Genomic DNA, 20,723 nt, shown 5'->3' on the forward strand with positions numbered 1-20,723 from the left:
AGTAACTTTCACTTTTTACTTCAGGATTTCAATGTAATTTTGCTCCAACCTTCTACGATCCACATTGTGGATGTCAACCGGCCCAGTAGGCCACAGCCTACTGGGCTTAATAAAAGACGTTATTAAGAGTGGAAAGGTACAAGGGAGAGCCATCAAATTAGCCTGGGACACATTACTGTTCTCTGGGGGACAATGACTTCAGCTGCAGGAAATCAGACTTGAATTTAATAAAAGCAACAGGGCTTGGCACACAATAAAGGAAAAACTATTCTCCTTGTTTTCTCTTCCAAGGTCATGTTAAAGCTACTCGCTTATCACAACTTCCTTCTTTTCTTTCACATCCGGGGACTGTGGATGCAAATTAGCTTCTCTGATAAATCCAGTGTATTAAACTTTTACGCTACATTTTTACGTAATGTTCATTAATATACTCTGTCCCGTCCAAATAAACCAATAAAGTCAAGTAAAGATTCAGTATCTGCAAAAAAATCCAGCATGCACAAGATAAATCATCCATACAGATGATTATGGCAACCACTTAAGCCCTATAGAATTTGTTGTAAAATGAATTACAAAACTACAAGTTTCAACACATTGCTTCATAGAACACATGAGCTTGGAGATTTTAAACATTTTGGGGTAAAGGTTTTTGTGCATTTTCCCCTATGACATAACCATAATAAAGACGCCATGGTTAATATATTTACATACATAATGTGCATATACACCACATGCGTATAGTTCACAAACAGGCACTCACTCAAAAAAAACAACACACAAAGATGTGATGCGTTATAATGACAAGGCAACCCATGGCCAAGCAGTCACTCTGTACATGGAAACGACATCATTCATACAAAACAAATTCTGACTCAATAGTTGCCCACTAAGCCTATTACAGCAACCTGAAACCTCATGTCAAAGGACATTTATATTTGGACCTGGGCCCTTAGGCATCAAATTTCTATGAATAGGCAGACTGATGAAGAGAGACTTAGTTTGGTCACACTGCAATTCATCAGCTTTTACCTCCTACGTCAACTTTTTTGTGGTTAACCACTTTATACCTGGCATACCAATACAGGTAACACTTTTGCAAACACACACACACACACACACCAGATCTACAAGCTCCCGATGCAATACAGCTTGTACATCACCTGTTTTCGCTATTTGATAAAGTATGACAAAGTATATAGATAGGCTAACGTGGTTAAGAAAATATAGTTTGTTTAAGACTGACTATAACAATTTGAGGAAGTTAACATGTGACCAAGGCTACATAAGGACTGTCAACGTTTACAAGGTTCATGTTTTGCTCATGAACCTTGCTTTATGTCAAACTTCCTATGGTAAATGAATGCCAGATCAGCAATTTGTCAAATATATGCTATGATACTTGCTATGTGTGCTGGACTCTTGTTAAATTCATCCATCCTCCATGAAAACGTATTTTGTCAAGGCTCTGGTGAACTAACACTGTTAAAATATCGGTCAAAACATCTGTAATCATTGTCTAGGACAAAATCTGGATCAGACCCTAAAATCGGACATCGGTCAGGCTCTACTTATAATAGCTTTAGAATCAGGCAGAGAGACAATTTATTTTTGAAGGCTATTCCAAGTGAGGAGAGCAGAGCATATCAAATATTTCTTTCCCAATTCGGTCCATGTACTTTATTATTTTAGTTTTTATTAAGACCTAATTTTGTCATTGCATATTATGTGGGGGTTAAACAGCAAAATATACAGTAAAAAGTGGGAGGTGAAAAGCTTACGTTCATGTCGCAGAAGGAGCCGAGGATATTGCTTTCATGAGCAGATATGTCCTGGAAACAAACAGGAAGACAAAATATGAGACACGTTTCAAGTAAACAATGGTTACAACTTACAACTTTGTCAACTAACAACTAACACTAATCAAATACACGCATCACTAACACTTTCTAAAATGAAGCCCAGGTCTATAATGCATTATAGATACTTATTATACTGCATTATAATCCGGTTATAACAGTATAATTACAGATAAAAGCACTCAGAAGTACTTATCCTTTAGTTTATAACAATTATCATGATACGATTGATCATTTCTAGACTCATTTGGCTGTTAATGGAATAGCTGGTGACTTGCAGCAGTCATCACCTGCTAAAACGGTGGACAACAAAACCCAATTTCATTCAAAGACAGAAAAATACCATGGCAATGCTTGGCAAATCTAAAGCAAGTGTTTTCAACTGATTATGAACCAGGGACGACCACCCTGAGTGAGAATCAATCTGGGTACCACAGCTGTGTTGGGAGGGGGGATATGGCGTGGTGTGGGGAAAATTAACCTTCCATATTAAACTCATGATGCTCTTCATTGCAATGTATGTATGAGCGAGCAGACATGACATTGATTGATTAGCGGCACATTTCCTTATAATGGTGACTCAACCAGGTAATCCGGTAGGGTTTCTTTTGAGACGCTAACTCCCTTTTCTGTGGAAGTTCTTGATGTCCCAGTAACTGCCAAGATTGACACGTCATCATATTTCACCAGGTCATTTAGTGCATTGTTTCTCAACTAGTGGTCGATAAAATAATACAATTAAATCTACACTTTCCTACATAGTAAATGCATGGTCAGGGACCACATGCAATACCTTCACGGACCACCAGTGGTCCACGGACCACCAGTTGAAAACCCATGGACTAAAGAGTTCCACATTTCACTACATTTCAGAAAAGAACCTGGAATAAGTATCAACAGGTATTGGGCAGTATTCTGTTGAATTTGATAGGGATGCAACGATACAGGTTTTTTCCATTCCAATCAGATATATTAATTTGTCAATATCCGATATTTTACATAGCAAAGAATGTAAATACAAAACGTGCCTTAGCATTATTTTTGAGGGGTGCAAGCCCTCCTATAGGCCTATTCACAATGACATAAAACTGGTCATTCCAACTTGGTTCATTTGCAAGTGTGACCCATGTCTCGGCAACCACACTGGTTATCATGACCGTCACAATAAATATGGCCATATATTGACATTCCCAAATATTTCTCCTGTTTTTCATTGACCAAAAAATGCACAATGAAAAACAGGTATGGGCATGGTTCGGAGTGACAGAGCTACGGACGGGCTTTGCAGGTTTACGTTTATGTTAGGACAAAGTTTGTGTTTACAAAAAAAGCTGGACATAGGAGGGGCTAATGCCAGGCCAACCTTTACGACCATTGGCCTGGCATTAGTTTCTCACCCCTGTATGTATAGAACACTGGTTCTCAACGAGGATGCTTCTTTACCTCTATAGTGGGGTGTGTGTTGTGTTTATATGCCGTATAGAGAGGAAACTGGATCTGGAAGATCTTAGCAGCACACAGCAAAAGCTTCTCCCTCTCCTCTGTACTCCAGGAGCTGAAGGGGTCCTGGCTGTCCACGCCGGCGCTGCTGCTAGCAACAGCCGCGGCATCGTCACCCTCCGACCCACTCCCGCTGTCACCGGGCCTGCCAAGAGCCTCCACTTGGACATGACTTGGCTTGCTGCTCCCGCCCTGAACCTTGTTCTGGTTCAAGTCGGGGGCATCAGTGTCCTCCTCGGCAGAGTCCCTCTCCACGTTGACAGGCTCGTCCTCCCCAGGTGAGGAAGGCTGGGGGAGTGACCCGGTTATAGCCGTGCTTGCGTTCCATTCGGAGTCGGCGGCCCCTTCGGTCCGAGCCCCGCCACCTCCCTCGTGGGCGTGGATGGTGCAGAGGCGGTCCCTCAGGGTGCTGACCTGCGCGATGACCAGGTTGATGAGGGCGTACACCAGCTGGTTGAACACCTCCAGGTGCTTGTATTCCTTGAAGCAGCAGAGACATTGCCTGAGGACAGGGTGGAGAGGTGCAAATGAGAAGAAGTCAAAGATTGTGTACATGGACGATTGTTAACCTACTGTATGTTATCAGCTTGCCCATAGCAGGGTAAAACAGATCAGAAAGACAACATAAAAAGCAGGAAATCAGCTGCAATTTAAAATTTGTTATATTATTTTGTCTGATGCAAGTTGACGTGAAGCAACTGTTGCGCTCATGTCATGCACACACCTGACAGTTTAATAGCCTACTCGTGTGACGTGTTGTCATGTACTTGAAAACACAAGTACTGTATTTATTGCCGTTGCAACTATAATATACATTTCTCATATTTAGTCTAGTGCAGTCAGTGGAGTCTCTCCACTGACAAAATTGCTTGTGTTCCATCTTGTGTCCTAGTGAGGACTTGGAAACTTAGTCAAGTTAGAAAACTTCAATCCAATACCTTTTCCTTGGCTCTGTCTTAATGGGAGGAAAAAACTAAGAAAAATCAAAGTTCTTGTCTATTGTATATCGAAAGACAGCAGGCATGACAAACGAGAGCCAGAATGTAACTTCTTGTCACACTCTACAAAGTATGTGTACTACTGTATTTTCTTTTTCAATTACTTATGTGGGATAATAACAATATCCAATTACATGGTATGAAATTGAAAATGGAGCCATTATCTATCAAATACACAGCGCACAAGCAAGGACTGCTTCTAAATAACTTTATGTCTATGTCAGCACTTTTGCATGAGAAATGACACTGCATTAAGGTCAATGCCTCCTCAAGGCTCCTTCACAACACACACACACACACACACAATTAACATAGATAAAAAACAACCTACCAAGCTAAAATAAAAAAAGGGGCTCATTACTTAATCAGTTATTAGTGTGGTTGCCCTGAGGGCAACCATACTATTGCTTTTGTGCCCTTTTATTGTGGGCTCGCCACAGCGAGCACACACTAGTTATTGGCAGTTTATATTTATACTTCTTTATTCCAATTTATTTCCAATTTGGTGAAAAAGTTGTTTATACTTTTTAAAATATTTAACTTTATTTATAGTTTTTTCCTCCCATAGACAATGAATGGGATTTTATCTCTAAATCAACCTCACATTTGCAGCCTCATTACTCTGGCACACTTTGTCGTAGAAACGTGATTTAAACTTTAGAAAGCTCACACGACTCTGGACTTTTTCGTGGTTCAAACCGTATTCGAATACGTTAAACGTTTTTTCCGAAATCGCAGTTCAATCGCAGGCCGTTTCGCCTAATTAGTGCCAACTTAGAGTGCGGGGCTTCTTTGACTAGAGTGTGGAAACTGAAATTCTTTCCTTGAAAATTTACCAAACAAATTGTCGTCCCGGCCAAAATATTCATTTTACACGCATGTTCTTTGGTCATTTTGTAGCCACACATGTCCTCTTTCACACAATGTGACCACCAAAGCACAGAGACATACAGAATGTGAACTACGGCCTTTTAAGTGACACAAATACAGTCAAGCTGCTCATTGACCTCCATTGTATAATTCTTACGAAGAAATTATCGCAATGACAATTCTTAACTCGCTCTTATAACCACATTTTCGATCGTACCAACACCACAATCGCACATGGTGTACCCAGTGTTGTTTTCGTCAGGACTGACGATAACGTAAATGACGACGTCAACACCCCTTTTTCCAGGACTAAGACGGACTAAAACGAACGACACTAAAATAATTTGGGACAAGACTGACGCTGACGAGCTAAATACCGTAGCTCTGTTTGATGACGATGACGAGACGTGTGTGTGTTATCGTTGACAAGACGAGGCTAGACGAAAATGTTAGTGGATTGACGAACAAAGTTTGTAGGGGTCCTAAAGTTGTGAATCGATATAATTCAACTAAACTGCAGGAAAATCACAGATGTACAAGCCCAAAGCGCTGTGCATTGCGACGGGTAGATAACTTGAAGATCTGCTACTTCCAGCACAGGAAGGGCGCATGCTTATGACGCTCTTTAACTATGCATCTGTTGCATCAGCAGGCAGCGAGTCCAGCAACAGACTCACAACACACGTACGGGATGCACAGGGATGACAAAACTTTATTGCACACATCTGTGCTTTCATCCAAGCTTCCATAGCCTTTTAAATCTTATTTCCCATCCACGGGCACAAGCAGTGTTAAGTACTCAGAGAAGCATTATATAAATAATATTATTATCACTATTATTATTACTACTTGTTTTATTGCCTATGCTTATGTAGAAAAAAAAGATTAATTGATTGATTAATTCCTCACAAAGCCTCCAATTAGATAGATGTTTTTTAATGGACGCATAAGTGTTTATTATTTAAGTTGGGTTTTGCCATAATCATGTCTTTTGCCATAATCAGGTAGCTTTACAACAAAGATGTATTTGGCTATTCGGTATTCGGTTTTCAGCCAACTGTTTCCTATATTCGGTATTCGGCCAATAATTTCCCTTTCGGTGCATCCCTAGATATTACCGGTATATGAAATAGCCTATCATACATTTAATTTTTATGTTATTATTTGCATCTGAACTCTCAGTTGAAGTTATATACCGGTATATTTGTGAACATTTGACTGAGGGACTGCCATTGTATTTGTATTTTTTTCATGTCATATGAAAGCAGGGAATCATATAGCTTCATATGACAATGACAACCTGTCAACCTTGATTCCAATGCCAATGTATTAATACCTGTAGCTATAGACATTTTATTTAAAGAAAATTTTAAATTTTTGACAAAAAATGGACTAAAACCTTTTACTAAAATGACTAAAACGGACTAAAACCCTTAGGAGTTTCCGTCGACTAAAACTATCAAGGATAGAAATGACTAAGACTGACTAAGACTAATTAAGCATTTTTCCAAATGACTAAGACTGACTAAGACTAATTAAGCATTTTTCCAAAAGACTAAGACTGACTAAATCTAGAAAATGCCTGCCAAAAACAGAGCAATTTGTTCGGGCATAGTTTTCCTCCATTTAGGATCATTGAAATCTCCCAGTCATAGTGTTGGCTTAGTAGTGGAACTCTTTTTACTTCCACAGCTGAGACATATAAGGGCTTAATTACAGGGCTGAAATTAAAGTTACAAGATCTCAATGAGTTGCTCTGCGATACCTTGTGAGCTTGTAGGTCTGCTATTTGTGCAATTGGCTGGCCTTTACACAGCTCTCGCAAGAGCACGCACGCACGCACGCACACACCCTGTCTTCCTATTGGCTGGCCTTTACACAGCTCTCGCAAGCGCACGCAAGTTTATAAAAAAAAAAACTTTAATAAAAATAAAAAAAACTTTAGAATTTAAAAAAAACCTTAAAAAAGAAAACTTCAAAATTAAAAACTTTAACTTTTTTTAAACTTAAAAAGCTAAAACTTAAAAAAAAATTGAATTAAGAACTTAATATTATTATTTTTTTACATTTAAAGAAAAATCTTAGACCATTATCAATAATCATTGCGTTTATGCTTTTAAAGATAGGCCTATATGCTATTTGAACCTTCTTTTTACATGTAAAAGTATGCTATTCAATACAATTTATGTTAAGCTCATGAATGCTTTTATATGTATACTCCATTGGATTGACTCTTTTTTTCTTTTTCTTTTTTACCTTTTCTTAATTCATCAATAATACATTGTAAAGCATTATTCATACATTACAAATCATTAGTAGACAGTAATACTTTACTTACTTTTTTCTGCCACTTTTTGGGCATCATACTACTTCCACATACTTTATTCCGCTTTATGCAGTTATTTATGCTTATTCTTTTTACAAATTTTTATACATTCTTTTTTTAACTTTTCCTTCAGCTTTAATACATTTTCTACTGTACATTATATACATTGCGTCTTTTGGCGAGCCCACGCAGTTTCTGCAGGGAACTGCTTTCTAGTTATTATTATTTTCTTACTAGATAAACTTTATTTTGCCGTGCCTCTCCTCCCACAGTTTTTTTACATCGGGAATCGTGTGTGTGTATTTTGTTAAGACATTTGTTGGATAGTTTAATTGATATGAATTAATTAGTGCATTAAATTTCCCCATAGACATGAATGGGAAAATGCAAAAACTCAATGCAAAAACTCTTGAACCGTAGGTCGTAAAATCAAAAATATTTTTTCCCTGGATTCCTTGGGTCATGACGCATCTCCCCATATAGGCCACGCCCATTTGCGTCTAGATAGATTTCCCGCCATTTTGAATTTTGTTCAAAACACACTTTTTGCTCCTCCTCCTACAGATTTTGTCCAAATCTCACAAAAATCAGTACACATGATCTCCGGACCTATGCGATTAAAACAGCAGTCAGAATTTAGATCTTCTGCATCGTTCGGCCGTGATCGTCTTCCGAAGTTAGTGGGAGGGGCCTATTTTACAAAAAACGCCACAATTCACGCATGGAATGTCCGATCCATCCCAAATCTGAATCACATGTCGAGGGTGGCTTAATCGACACAGAGCCAAAAGCGATTCCATTTTCGACGGGTGCGATGTAGGCAACCACACTTTGCAATTTCCCAGAATTGCCTCTTTCTAGTTACTTATTGCCCTGGCCTCCAATAACCTAGTCTCTCACTGAAGAGACTGTGATCATCCAATACTAGATTAGATAAACCAGCCAAACAGAGAAGTTGTATTAGTAATGGAGCTCATCAAACTTTTGATTGATGCTGCGAACACGCCTATGTGACAAATGGAGCAGAGCAGATACAGATGCAACACGGTACATGGCAGCAGCCAAAATATACCAACCTCAGGTTGGTGCTTGGTGACTGGTGTAACCTTGCATCCTGCTCTGCATACAACAATAACAATTTACTTGAGTCATCTCTAGGACGTTTGACTCCACAATTAGACAAGCTTCCAGCCCGATCCGACCTCAATTGACTTCCATTATCAAATTCACTTTAATTATTTCAAGAAATATAAAACATGCATGAAAAGATATGCCATCTGTCCTGCGGGAGATTAGCCCCGGACAGACAGATATATAGCCTCCTATAAAGCCATGCCGTAATAGATTATAGTGGATTTTGAGTATTTGACCCTGGCTGTTGGGTGGTTTTCTACAGAATTTCTATACTAATGACATTATAGGCTAAATAAAGTAAATAAAATAAATTGTCTGCACCAAGACTGAATTGGTCAGCAGACTCGGCACTGTGAACAAACACACAAACTTAGAACCAAATTTACATTAACAGTAAAAAAAGAAAGAAAAGAAAGACAATTTGTCCGTCAAAATACCTAAATAATAATAATAATAACAACAACCTAATTTAATATAATGACTATTGCTGCCTTAAGTTTCCTTTTGAAACAAAAAGTATTTCTTGTTAAGAGTCAAATGTGGGGGGTTTTGGGCAGAGGGGAAGTAAAGTGACCATTTAGTGCTTGTCTAGTATTATAATCATGTCTCTCATTTGCAGGTAATAGCTGTAGAAAGACAAACTGAAGGGTTTCTGTGAGGAATGCACATTCTTTAAAAACAGAATAAGGCTGTATGCCAGTCTTTCATTCATCCTTATCCATGACAGCCTGGCACGCATAGCATCCACACTATAGTCCTGAGTCCTGACAGAGCAGTGAAGTGTCTTGCTGCTTTGTTCTGAGCAAGCTGAAGTCTACCAAGGTCTTGCTTTTATGCACTAGACCAGATAACAGAACAGTAGTCCAGATTTGACCTAACTAGATATTGTATGACTAGTCTAAGTGTTGTATTAGTTAGCAGATGAGCACTCGTTCTTATGGCATAGATGCCGTTACTCATTCTCACCACTGTATTATTGATCTGAGTGGACCATGACAGAGTTGTCAATAATGACACCCAGCAGTTTAACTTCTTTAACCTGCTCAAATCGTAGCACCCTGCAAAGAGAGGCTTAATTTCTGATCCGCCCTTTGGGCATATTTAGAACTAGGTGTGCACGATTATGAAATTATGACCGATATCTGATCTCCGATTATTTGCAGGGTCATAACTGCCGATACCAATTCTGATATTATACAGATTACATTGATGCATTTTTAAGTTTGTCATTTAAATTTTGCTGGTGAAAACCAATTAAATAATCTGCATTATTGTGAGACCATTCTGATAGCGATATGGCATTTTTATGGCCGATATGGCCGATTCCGATTATGCTACCGATTATATCGTGCATCCCTATTTATAACCTATTACGATAGGATTCTGGCCCCTAGATGAGTCAGAGACAAAACCAAATTTGTAGTTTCATAATAATTCATTTACAAAAATCACACCCGTGTGAAGTGAGCTCTTATCATCATGACGTAACATGTCGATTTGCTCAGACACATGACGCAAAGTCTCCTTTTATTGTCAATGGCATCACACACACACACACACACACACACACACACACACACACACACACACACACACACACACACACACACACACACACACACACACACACACACACACACACACACACACACACACACACACACACACACACACACACACACACACACACACACACACACACACACACACACACACTCTCTCTCTCTCTATGAGGGTCAAGCGTCCTTGGGTACTTAAAAAGGCGATATATAAATGTATGTATGTACTGTACTGGGGCTGAAGCTGAACAACCACTATGATATTTGGCTCAAATATTGAGGTTTAAATGTTGTCCATATTGTACACACCCGGTGTGTGCAGGCACATGGACCCACCTCCAGTAGTACCTAGACTACGTTTTTTTTTTACCCCTGCAGGAAACCCTGTAAAGGGAATTCCCCCTAGGCTAGAGATATTAGCCTTCTGCTATTCAGGCAGAGAGTTTACACAATGGCCAGCAATTAGGAAACTGAGGAGCATACTACTGATAATAACTGTTCCAAGATTACACTGGGCTATTCATACGGCTTATGTAATGAAGCGGGTTGTCGATGAAAAGTGAATTGTTGAGTTGTCAGTGAGGAATGAATTCAGCATTCATTTTGTAATCTGAAGCAGTCTCTCTAGGTCGTCCTCAGAAGCCGTTGCCTGACTGTAATTTTTGCTTTGGTTCAATGTAGTAGTAACCTACTTCAGTTCCATTATGGTGTGCGTATGTTTTTTACTTTTAGTTAAAAAGGAGCACAAAGCAATTTCTTATATCCTGTGTGTGTGTGTGTGTGTGTGTGTGTGTGTGTGTGTGTGTGTGTGTGTGTGTGTGTGTTATTTTGATGACAAAATATCATGCCATTCTAGCAGTGGCAATACACTGTTGTACACTGTTGCTGTACAGTGTGCTGCTGGTGCTCCACTTCTGCTAAGCACATCAGAAACAGTGATAAACGGTGTAACACATGAAAGGGAAGCCACTGACCTCTGTGTCCATGAGCTGATGTAGCTGAATACTCGTAAAGCATGCTCCTTCTTCAGCTGTAGACCTCCTTCACTGCCTTCTGCATCCGATACTGAGGAAAGAACACGGTTGTTAGTCACCGAGACCTACAGCAAGGCATCTGGTCCTGTGAACTTGAATGCTTATCGAGGAGTCATGACGTGACCGGCACAGTAACTGCATCTTTTTGTGTATTCACTATGTTGAGTGTTGACCCACAGTTGTGAATGATTTGTGCCAAGACCACTTCCACTGGCCTGGTTGTTAAACAATATAAATGGATACACTATAATATAGTGTATCACACACTATATTATAGGAAACCTACATGCAGAGTCTGTGCACAAAAGGTGCATACATATGGTATGCGACTAGGCGCACACAAAATAGAAAAGGCCTAAGACAAGTGGAATATCAATATTGCTTGAATTCTATGATGGCATAAGGAAACAACAGAAACGGTAGTTCCAAGCTGTATTCTAAAATTAAACCTATTTCATGGGCTCAGGCTCAGAGTACAATATAAATACACTTCATTCATTGAGTGTTCACAGCCACACTGACCAGACACGGAAAATGTCTGCCTCACGTTACGTTACATATTTGGCATTTGTTGTCTGACCACACACCAGATGCACGATTAGGCATTTAGCTGAACAAATTGACATATCATTTACACATACAGTAGATCACAAGCAGTCAATAGTAGTGAGTTCAGGGTTTTCATGGCAAATAATGTTTCTACGTCAACTAAAATGCATATTAAACTAGAAAAAGTGCCCTTCCGGGCACAGGTCTCCACCAGGTTATCCACAGATCCGTGCAGTTAGAGGTAAAACACTTTTGGGCCAGTTATAGCGCCACCTTGAGGCTGAGTTGAAATTGTTCATGTGGCATTTCGTCCTGGGCCTAGTGGGAATGTGGGTGCACAATTTCACGGAAATCACGCGATGTGTTCATGATTTGCAGCATTTTGTTTGAAACTGAGCACTCCTGTGAACTTTGGAAGCCAATCTTAACCAATCAGGATGGAGTCTGATAAATCTGAAAGACCCGTTTCGTTGAATGGCTCTAGAGAGACTGTGTAGCAATTTGCGTGATGTTTGGACAAAATCTGTAGGTGTACTGTGCAAAAACTTGTTTTGCACAAAGCGGCCTCCTGGTGGCGCTATAACAGGCCGTTCTGGAAAGTTTGGGGCAGAGGTTCATGGTTGGCATCCAGGGAGTGTGTGTGCAAAATTTGGCATCGACCGGGTTAACGGTGGCTGAGATTAGCTGTTCACGGACGGACGGACGGACGGACGGACACACGGACGGACGGACGGAGTGCAAAACATACTCTCCCCATGCCTTCGGCTGGTGGAGACAATTAGGTTTTAATTGAAATATGCCATTTATGCAATTTCCATTACCAACATGTAGAAATGTCACTTCAAAAAGTGTGCCATCAATGTGGCCTCGTGGGGTGGTCAAATGTATCTGCCTAGGCCAAAATTGGTTGTGGATGGATGCTGCTAATTTTCCTCCCTGCATCTTCAGCCCTGTTCGCTGTTTTGGCTGCACTATACATAGAAGCTCTCTGTATGGCGAATGAATAGCTACAGCAGGAGATAATTGTCAGACTTGCTGTGCTTATTTCTCAGATGCTTTAACAACTGATTGACCAATAAAATTAAGTGCATCAGACTCTGTGTTCAAGGGCCTTAACGCTGCTGATTAAAATATTTATGATCTTTCCAGTTTCCACTGTTGCCCCCTTGTTCCAAACTAATCTGCCAAATAACTACAAAACATAGGCTATAATATGCAAATGCATGTCTCAATAATGAATGTATGAATGAATGAATGTATGAATGTAGTATAAAAGTTTTATTGTCTTTTTGTGTCCAATCCAATGTTATGTTAACAGTTCATAAAGTTAAAGTAACTATAACTAAATGCATGCAGGTTGCGACAGAGAAAGACACTATACTAAAATAATAATAATATGGGGGGGAAACGACGGGGGAGACAACGGAGACAGTGCCTGTTTCACTTGACGCATTATTACCATGTAATCATCCCTTGTTTATTAGTTGCTTAAAGTCAATAATAGGCCACTTTCCCACAAGTCCTATAAATCATCTTAGTACGTCAAGAGAGCAATAGTGTTACTTTTTCTTTTTTTTTTACAAAGTAGTACATAAAACATGAGGTTTGGCCTTTAGGGAAATGTACAACTGTATGAGCTTGTAGATCTGCTATTTTATTTTAAGATGGGGGGTCTGTGGGTCTACATCCTGGCCTACTTACAATTTTTGTACAGAGAAATTAATTTCCATTAAAATATTTCTGTTTCACACATACATCTTCAGCCTTCTGCTCGTCATGTTTGACTCCAACAACAATACAGTCTCTGTACGCTGTTTCGTGAGTGACACAAAATGACTGCTGATAAACCTGTAGTGTGTGCTTGCGTGCGTAGACATTTGGTGTACGGGGGGAAAAGGAGGGGGCCAATTTATGGACGAATTTAGTATGATGATAGACCGATAGATAGATAGCTATAGATAGATAGATATAGGTTCACAATCACAAGTAGGCTACATAAAAAGATAACTTTGTGAGCAGAATGATGAAAAGTGTGGAAGATGAGATGATTCTAGTCACGTGTGATGAACAAGTGTGATGAGTCAGACAGTGGTATTCTGGCCTCCAATAGGAGAGGCTGCCAGTCTATATGACAACTGGAGCAATGTCAACCTCTGAGACAAAGAGTCAACAAAACGAGTCTTGTCCCTAGGCAACCAGCTGCTCTAAATATTAGGCTACCCCGATGTTTGCATTAAAAAAAATACATGTAATAGAACAGTATTTTTTATTGCAAGACGTTGTAACCTGGGGTGCATTTTATATTAGACCCACATGTATATATAATGTACTCCTGAGTCCCATATGGATCTCTGTGAGCATTTGGCCGAAGTTTAGACTTTAGAGCATCCCGTGGGGACCAGGCCTTAGAGACCACGGGAGTAGAGTGTGATTTTGCAATCATGCAACATAACTAAGATTTTCGTTTGAAATACATAATTTTTGAATGCCATATTTAGCTAATATGACGGCAAATGTGCGATGGTAAAAGCTAGCTAGTAGCCATAAAGCTAAGCACGTTCATGTATCACAGGACTGACTTCCGGAGAAGGAGGTGACTCTTTGGCACTCCTAGCGAACCAGGTTTTTTTTCCAAATCACTGAATATATAGAGCGTCGCAGTCCCGCCCCTTTTCATGACAACGCTAGGACCAGAAGTTAATTCCTCATTCATTTTTCCCATAGACATTTCAAAAAGTATTTCTTTAAAGACGATTACGCCACGGAAAAAGCCAACTCGAGTTGTGACAAATCATGACAACAAACAACATTTTGGGCTGAACAAATAATTACAAAGAAGAAAAACAACAAAAAGTGTTGTAACCTGCCGTTTTAGTCTGATGCGAGGTTACTCCATGGTGGAAAATAATACATACAAGTACGGTATGATACAAGAGAACTGTACGTTTTATTTTTGTAGAAGAGCCAAACTAATATTGTTTATGCCGTTTGCTTTGATTGAATAATTGATTGAACATGTACGCCGTAATAGGATTTGGGTGTGTTCTAAATAAAGTGTTTGTGAAATTTATTTGTATGTGTGTAAACTTGAAACATTATTGTAGCCTACTGTAAAAACTGCACTTCCTGGTTGCCAAGGATCTCTTCTTCTACTGTGGTATTTCTCGCATTTGACTGGCACTGGCCTCACAATCCCGCCTTGTGTAACGGGAGGTAACGTGTTGAGAGGAATTTGCTGGCATATTGTACTACTACGTCTCTCTAGTCTCTACCACACAGACAAACAGCACACACATGATGCAACTATAGCAAATTAGAGGTCAAGGGTTACCAAGAGAAAGCCCAATGGGCCTGTCACTCTCCCAAGAGTTGGAGGGTTAACTTGTCACTGCTGAGAGCTGACAGTTCCATAACACATTCACACAATCCAATACATCTACTTTTTATTAGAGATGCGCCGATCGATCGGCCACCGATCATGATCGGCCGATCATGCCTGTATCGGATCGGATCGGATTCTCAAAATAAATCAAAATTGCCGATCAAAATGCCCGATCAAAACAGACAGTGGGACAGTGGCAAGTCTCCTTTAAGGGGGCGCCTGTTTTTGCAGCTCCGGTCGCTGTTGAGAGCTTGTAGATCCGTCTGTTTGTAGCGCAGCTGCGCAGCCAGGGAAAAAATAAGAAATAAATTACGGGAGGCATACTATCATCCGACGGAGCAATGCTCCGAGGTGCGCTGCGGGTCGGGATTGGGTTGCGGTTAGGTTTAGGTGTCTGCCCCGGGGGAGGTTAGGGTTAGGGTGAGGGAGGAGGTAGGTTGTCGTTCGGACCAATGCTCCGTCGGATGAAAGTACTGCACTCATAAGTTACAGGTGGAGATGAAGTGAAGTTGGAACGGACAAGCAGATGCTTGTTAGCTTGAAGCTAACATCACAACCACTGGGCAGGCTACATGTTGCTGTGGCTACCACAGCAACATGTAGCCTAGCCTGCCCAGTGGCCAAGTCTCCTCCTCCCCGCAGAAGTCTTGCCTCCCCGCGCCGTTGGAGGCTGGGAGTGCCGGCGGCTCCATGCTGCTGCTGATCTCAAGGCTCTCAAGGCATCGCGCGTCCTGCCTGTTTCTGCAGTTCGCTACGCGTTGAGAGCTTGTAGATCTGTCTATTTTTGCAGCGCTGGTGTCGGGGTTCGTTCACGTTGTCAATAAAAATTTTAATTAGATTAAAGGCGGAGATGAAGTTCAATCAGTGCTTAGATTACACGCTAATCTAAGCACTAAACTAACGATCAGCGAGCCTATACAGTATACAAGTGCTAACACTAGCAGCCTGCTTTTTATTTTAGTCTGTACAGTGAAATGTTCAGTTGTCTGTGTCCGTGCACTGAACATGTACGGTATTTATTATTATTATATTTTTGTATTTGATGAAAGAAGAAAGCTACAGTTTACTCTCCAAGTTGTCTCTAAGACAGTGGTTCCCAAACCTTTTCACGTCAAGGACCCCCAAATTGACACTGATCAGCCCACGGACCCCCATTTGAAAAGATATGCCAGGGACCCCCATAAGAAGATTGTAGCAGTGATTCTCAAATTTCTCCACCAGTTTAATTTCAAGGACCCCCAGTTTGACTACGAACCCCCATTTCATGCCACTTCTATCTCTGAGACCCCAATTTATATTGTAAAATCAATGTTAAGTGTTAACCCAAACGGGTCCATTTGGTTCCAAACTATCCTTTTAGCTGGGGACCCCCTGGAACTCCCTCAAGGACCCCTGGGGGTCCACGGACCCCACTTTGGGAACCACTGCATTTTGAGTCTCTACAGTTTACTCTGTAACCTCCAAGTTGTCTCTAAGAGAGTCTAGAGTGAAATATTGCACGTTGCCTCAGCTTGCAAAAAAACTTTCTCATCTCCTAATTTTTATACTTACAATGTCAATGATGTGTAAGAAGAGTACAGTAGAAAATACAGTAAGTATATATGCTACACAATGGAAAAAAATATGGATTTCACGACGCTGTGATCGGTATCGGCAATATCGGTATCGGCCTATACTGTTTCCAGTGATCGGTGATCGGTGATCGGCCCCAAAAAACCTGATCGGAGCATCTCTACTTTTTATACTTTAAGACAAAGGCCTGTTGTCACAAAAACTGAGTGACAGACAGATTATGTTGTAGCTAAACAACATATGAGACTATAATTGTAAGTTGTATAAATTGTACAGTTTACTTTAAATATTCTATTTTTGCACCAGATTTTGGTCACTTTATCCCCCATGAATCTCCAACATGCTTTGACATAATCTGCCTCAGACATGTTGACATTTCTGACAGTGGACTAAGTGTACTCCATTTCTCCTAACCCATTTAGGAGTAGGACCGATGCCGATTCTAAAAACTCTTTCTAAATTCTTCCTGACTTCCTGAGTTTTCTGAAGAAAAAAAACTATTCAAACATTACAAAAATTGTATACTCAGTACTGTACATAACAAGAACGCCCAAAGGGGTTCCCGTCTTGAAGGGCCAAAACACCAAAAGGGCTTCCCATCCTGAATTGGTATATTTCTGTGTAATGGTGACACAAATTACAATTCCCATTCACTACTACCTTGAGGCCTATTCATAGTCCAGTTTTAGGTGATAAGATGACCATCGAAAACGACAACATGACGTCATGCCGCAGTGGTAAGCGACTCACCACTCACCCAAACACATTTGTTTTTACTCACCTTATCACCTAAAACTGGAGTATGAATAGGCCTTTAGTTTGTGTTTACTCATGGGTATCTCAACACAACCTTCTCCAGGGGAAAGAGAACCAGCAACTCGTGTACTATTAACCCATTGAAACTGGGAAAACATAATTTCATTTTAGAGTTAAGCTATAGTTTTTTCAGAAAACTCTTAGGATTTAGAACAGTGGCTCACAATCTCGAAAGTGTTCAAAAATGTTTGGAATAATGTTGATTTTTTTAGCACAAATCTTCTCTTCTAGGGGTCCCTAGAACATTTTCTGATTGGTGTCCACAGCCAAATACATCAATTTGGGGGTCCTTGCACCGTGGCACGGAAAGGTTACTTCAGCTGTCCACCGGCCACCACACCCCCATACCGACCCAGCCGCTGTGGTAAGCGACTCACCGATCACCAGCGGTATTATGTTCGTAGACCGCAGTACCACACCGCGGTACCAAAATAAATGTGCCGTGCACTCGTAGGTACGAAACAGAACGTGCACGGCTGCACACGCATGCACGCTACATTGAGTCCCCCTAGATTCAAGAGAAGACGCACCTAACCTCGGGTCACGAGACTTTCCAAGATGCACCAAGTACCCAGTGGTCTAGGTTGACTGCCTGGTGGTGGTGGTGGTGGGCACCTTGGCACGGAAAAAGTTAAGCCAGCTCTCCACTGCACAGATACCGTTGAAGAACTGAGCATGTTTGGTCATTTATTGCCCACCTCGGTAGCCGACTAGCCGTCAATATATGTGTGGTAGTGATGAAGGGGGTAAATACTCCACTGTAGAGTGGACCTCTAGTCTGCTACTGGTGTAGCCATGGATCACACAACAGCAACGCTCGTCATATTTGACTACTGGTGCAGAAACAGGCCTAAATACAGAGACATTTGCCCGTCACACATTTGAACTAGATAACATCAATCTCAACTCTCAATTCCTATTCAAATCGATCAACTCCAAATCAAAGCTAGGCAAAAATGTTATGTGTGATTTGGTGCAAAATTCTGTGAGTGAAACAAGCGACCAGGTCTATGAAAACAAGCCCAAAAGAAGCGACCAGTTTCATCACTATTAGTAGGCCTACATCAGCTATTTTCTAAAATAATCTTGAAATCAAGACAAATAAGCAACTACATTTCAGAAACAAGCCCAAACAAAAGCAACCCGCAACTATTAATATTTAAGCGACTTTACAGGAAAACAACAATAATAATATATAACATTTATATAGCGCTTTTCTGGGTACTCAAAGTAATTTTAACAAGCTCAAAGTCACTTATAATGTCAGTGTGTTTCATGTAGGAAGGGACCAAACGACTTATGGGCACTTTTTTCCACTAGTACATAATTGTGATGGATATGTGTGTTCCAGAACAGTCATGTTTCTGTAAATGCAAAAGAAAAAAACTCAACAGTGAACTCAACTTCCCTTAGAAGATTGCCTCAGTCATTCCATGGTAGTAACTTAGTGAATGGTTAACGACTCCTTCAATGTCTCTCTGGATATTTCTATACATCCAATTTGAAGCGCTTTGACTTGTTAGTATAGGAATTTGAGACAGAAGTTCCTGACAGACAAAGGGAATGGATCATAGATGTATAGAGAGAATGTCAGACACTATTGAATAAAATGGTGAATGACAGTGTAATAATATAATTATTTGTTCATGATTCCACTGCAGGGATTTGGTTGGGCTACATGGCCTTGTTGTTAGTGAACTTGTATTTATTTATTAGAGCAAATGTTAGCTCTACAGACTGATGGGGATGTGCTTTTGTGTATTTAATAGCCACAATATCGCAAGCAATGCAAATAATTCCACAAGAATCAAGATACCCTACTTTAGGCCCAAAAAGATCTAATAGCCATCGCGTCATCTTGTGTTATGTGTGTGAGCGTCGTTTGCAGCTGTGATCACGCAGCTTCAACTACCAGGGTGGACTGCTGGAGGGCTGCTGCTGATGCTCAACCAAAATAATAATAATAATAATAATCCAACTGCGACCATTTTATAGAACTTTGACAATGGTATTTAATTGCAAGTTATTCTTGACCACCACCACCCACAACCCGAACTTAAGTTAAAAAAGTGGTTTCGTTTAAAACAAAGTGCCAGAAAAGTTTGAGTATGATGAAATGTTTCACCAACTTTTGTACACTTGATTCATGAAACGAATAAAGCTCTAGAATAACTTATAACTCCCCCCCCCCCTCGATCCATGCGTCCACATGCAGCTCACACACACACTCATACATACACACTATATTGGGGTGTATCTTTTGTTTCCCCCCGATATAACATGTTATAGTTCACTGAGCTATGTGATGAAATGTGGTTGGGTAGTATACCGGTAGCCAGGTATGTATTGACAAACAGCAAACTGTTTGCAAATAGTGTACATGTGGCCGCACAACACGAAACAAAGGATGCAGTACTAGGTGAAGTGGACAGCTGTAGCCAGCCGGTGCACTGACTGCACACTGAACCTGACAAACAAATCAAACAAAAAGTCACAGCAGCAGCAGCAGGCTTGCGCTACAGCTAACTAGCCTGCTAACTTCCCTCAGTTATAGTCCATCCATGCAAGGCAGGCAGACAAGGCAATGCAACCACGTTATAATTCACACCCGAGAAGTAAGAGAAGAGTACACAAGAATGGCTGACTGGACTCACACACCACCACCACCACGCAAACACAACCAGACAACCTGACAACCATACACAACAACGTTGTTTGTAAAGCGAACTGGCGAGGTTGTCCCGGCGTGGAGGATTCTGACAGAAAGGCAGCAGACCAGGCCCCGAAACGGACAGACTGACTGGCATTGTGCTGCTGCTGAAATTATGACATTTGGCATTCACTTCCAACAGACACAACAACATACACAACAGGCGACAGGCAGCGGATGGAAAAATAAACCGAACGCTAAGCAAAACAAATCAAGCACCAACACTCATAAAGTTTATAATGTTTAGCTAGCCATGCTAACATGCTATGAAGCTGTTATAGTGTCCAGTCCACTACTGTGCTAACAGTAAGCAAGCTAGCTTAGCATCGCCCACTTCCACATAAATAGAACTCTGTTTGGTTACTTACTTTCATTTAAAACCTCCACCAGCTCGGCGCAGTTTTCACACATTGTTCA

The 20,723-nt window shown here is 40.6% G+C and overlaps 1 protein-coding gene across 2 annotated transcripts in view; it reads right to left on the bottom strand.

Moving 5' to 3' along the window:
- The window catches only part of usp34 (ubiquitin specific peptidase 34), a 79,564-nt gene that overhangs the window by 58,550 nt on the left and 291 nt on the right, over positions 1-20,723 (bottom strand). For both annotated transcript variants that reach the window (XM_083765070.1, XM_083765069.1), the window contains exons 1-4: positions 20,675-20,723; positions 11,218-11,308; positions 3,300-3,858; positions 1,779-1,829 (exon numbers count right to left, since the gene is read on the bottom strand). The exon at positions 20,675-20,723 is cut by the window's right edge and continues 291 nt beyond it. In XM_083765070.1, the coding sequence (XP_083621196.1) occupies positions 1,779-1,829; positions 3,300-3,858; positions 11,218-11,308; positions 20,675-20,717 (744 nt within the window). In that variant the 5' untranslated portion in view covers positions 20,718-20,723. The remainder of the gene's footprint in view (positions 1-1,778; positions 1,830-3,299; positions 3,859-11,217; positions 11,309-20,674) is intronic.

The sequence above is a fragment of the Protomyctophum parallelum genome (genome assembly GCF_964188405.1).
Source record: "Protomyctophum parallelum genome assembly, chromosome: 5".
Lineage (NCBI taxonomy): Eukaryota > Metazoa > Chordata > Actinopteri > Myctophiformes > Myctophidae > Protomyctophum > Protomyctophum parallelum.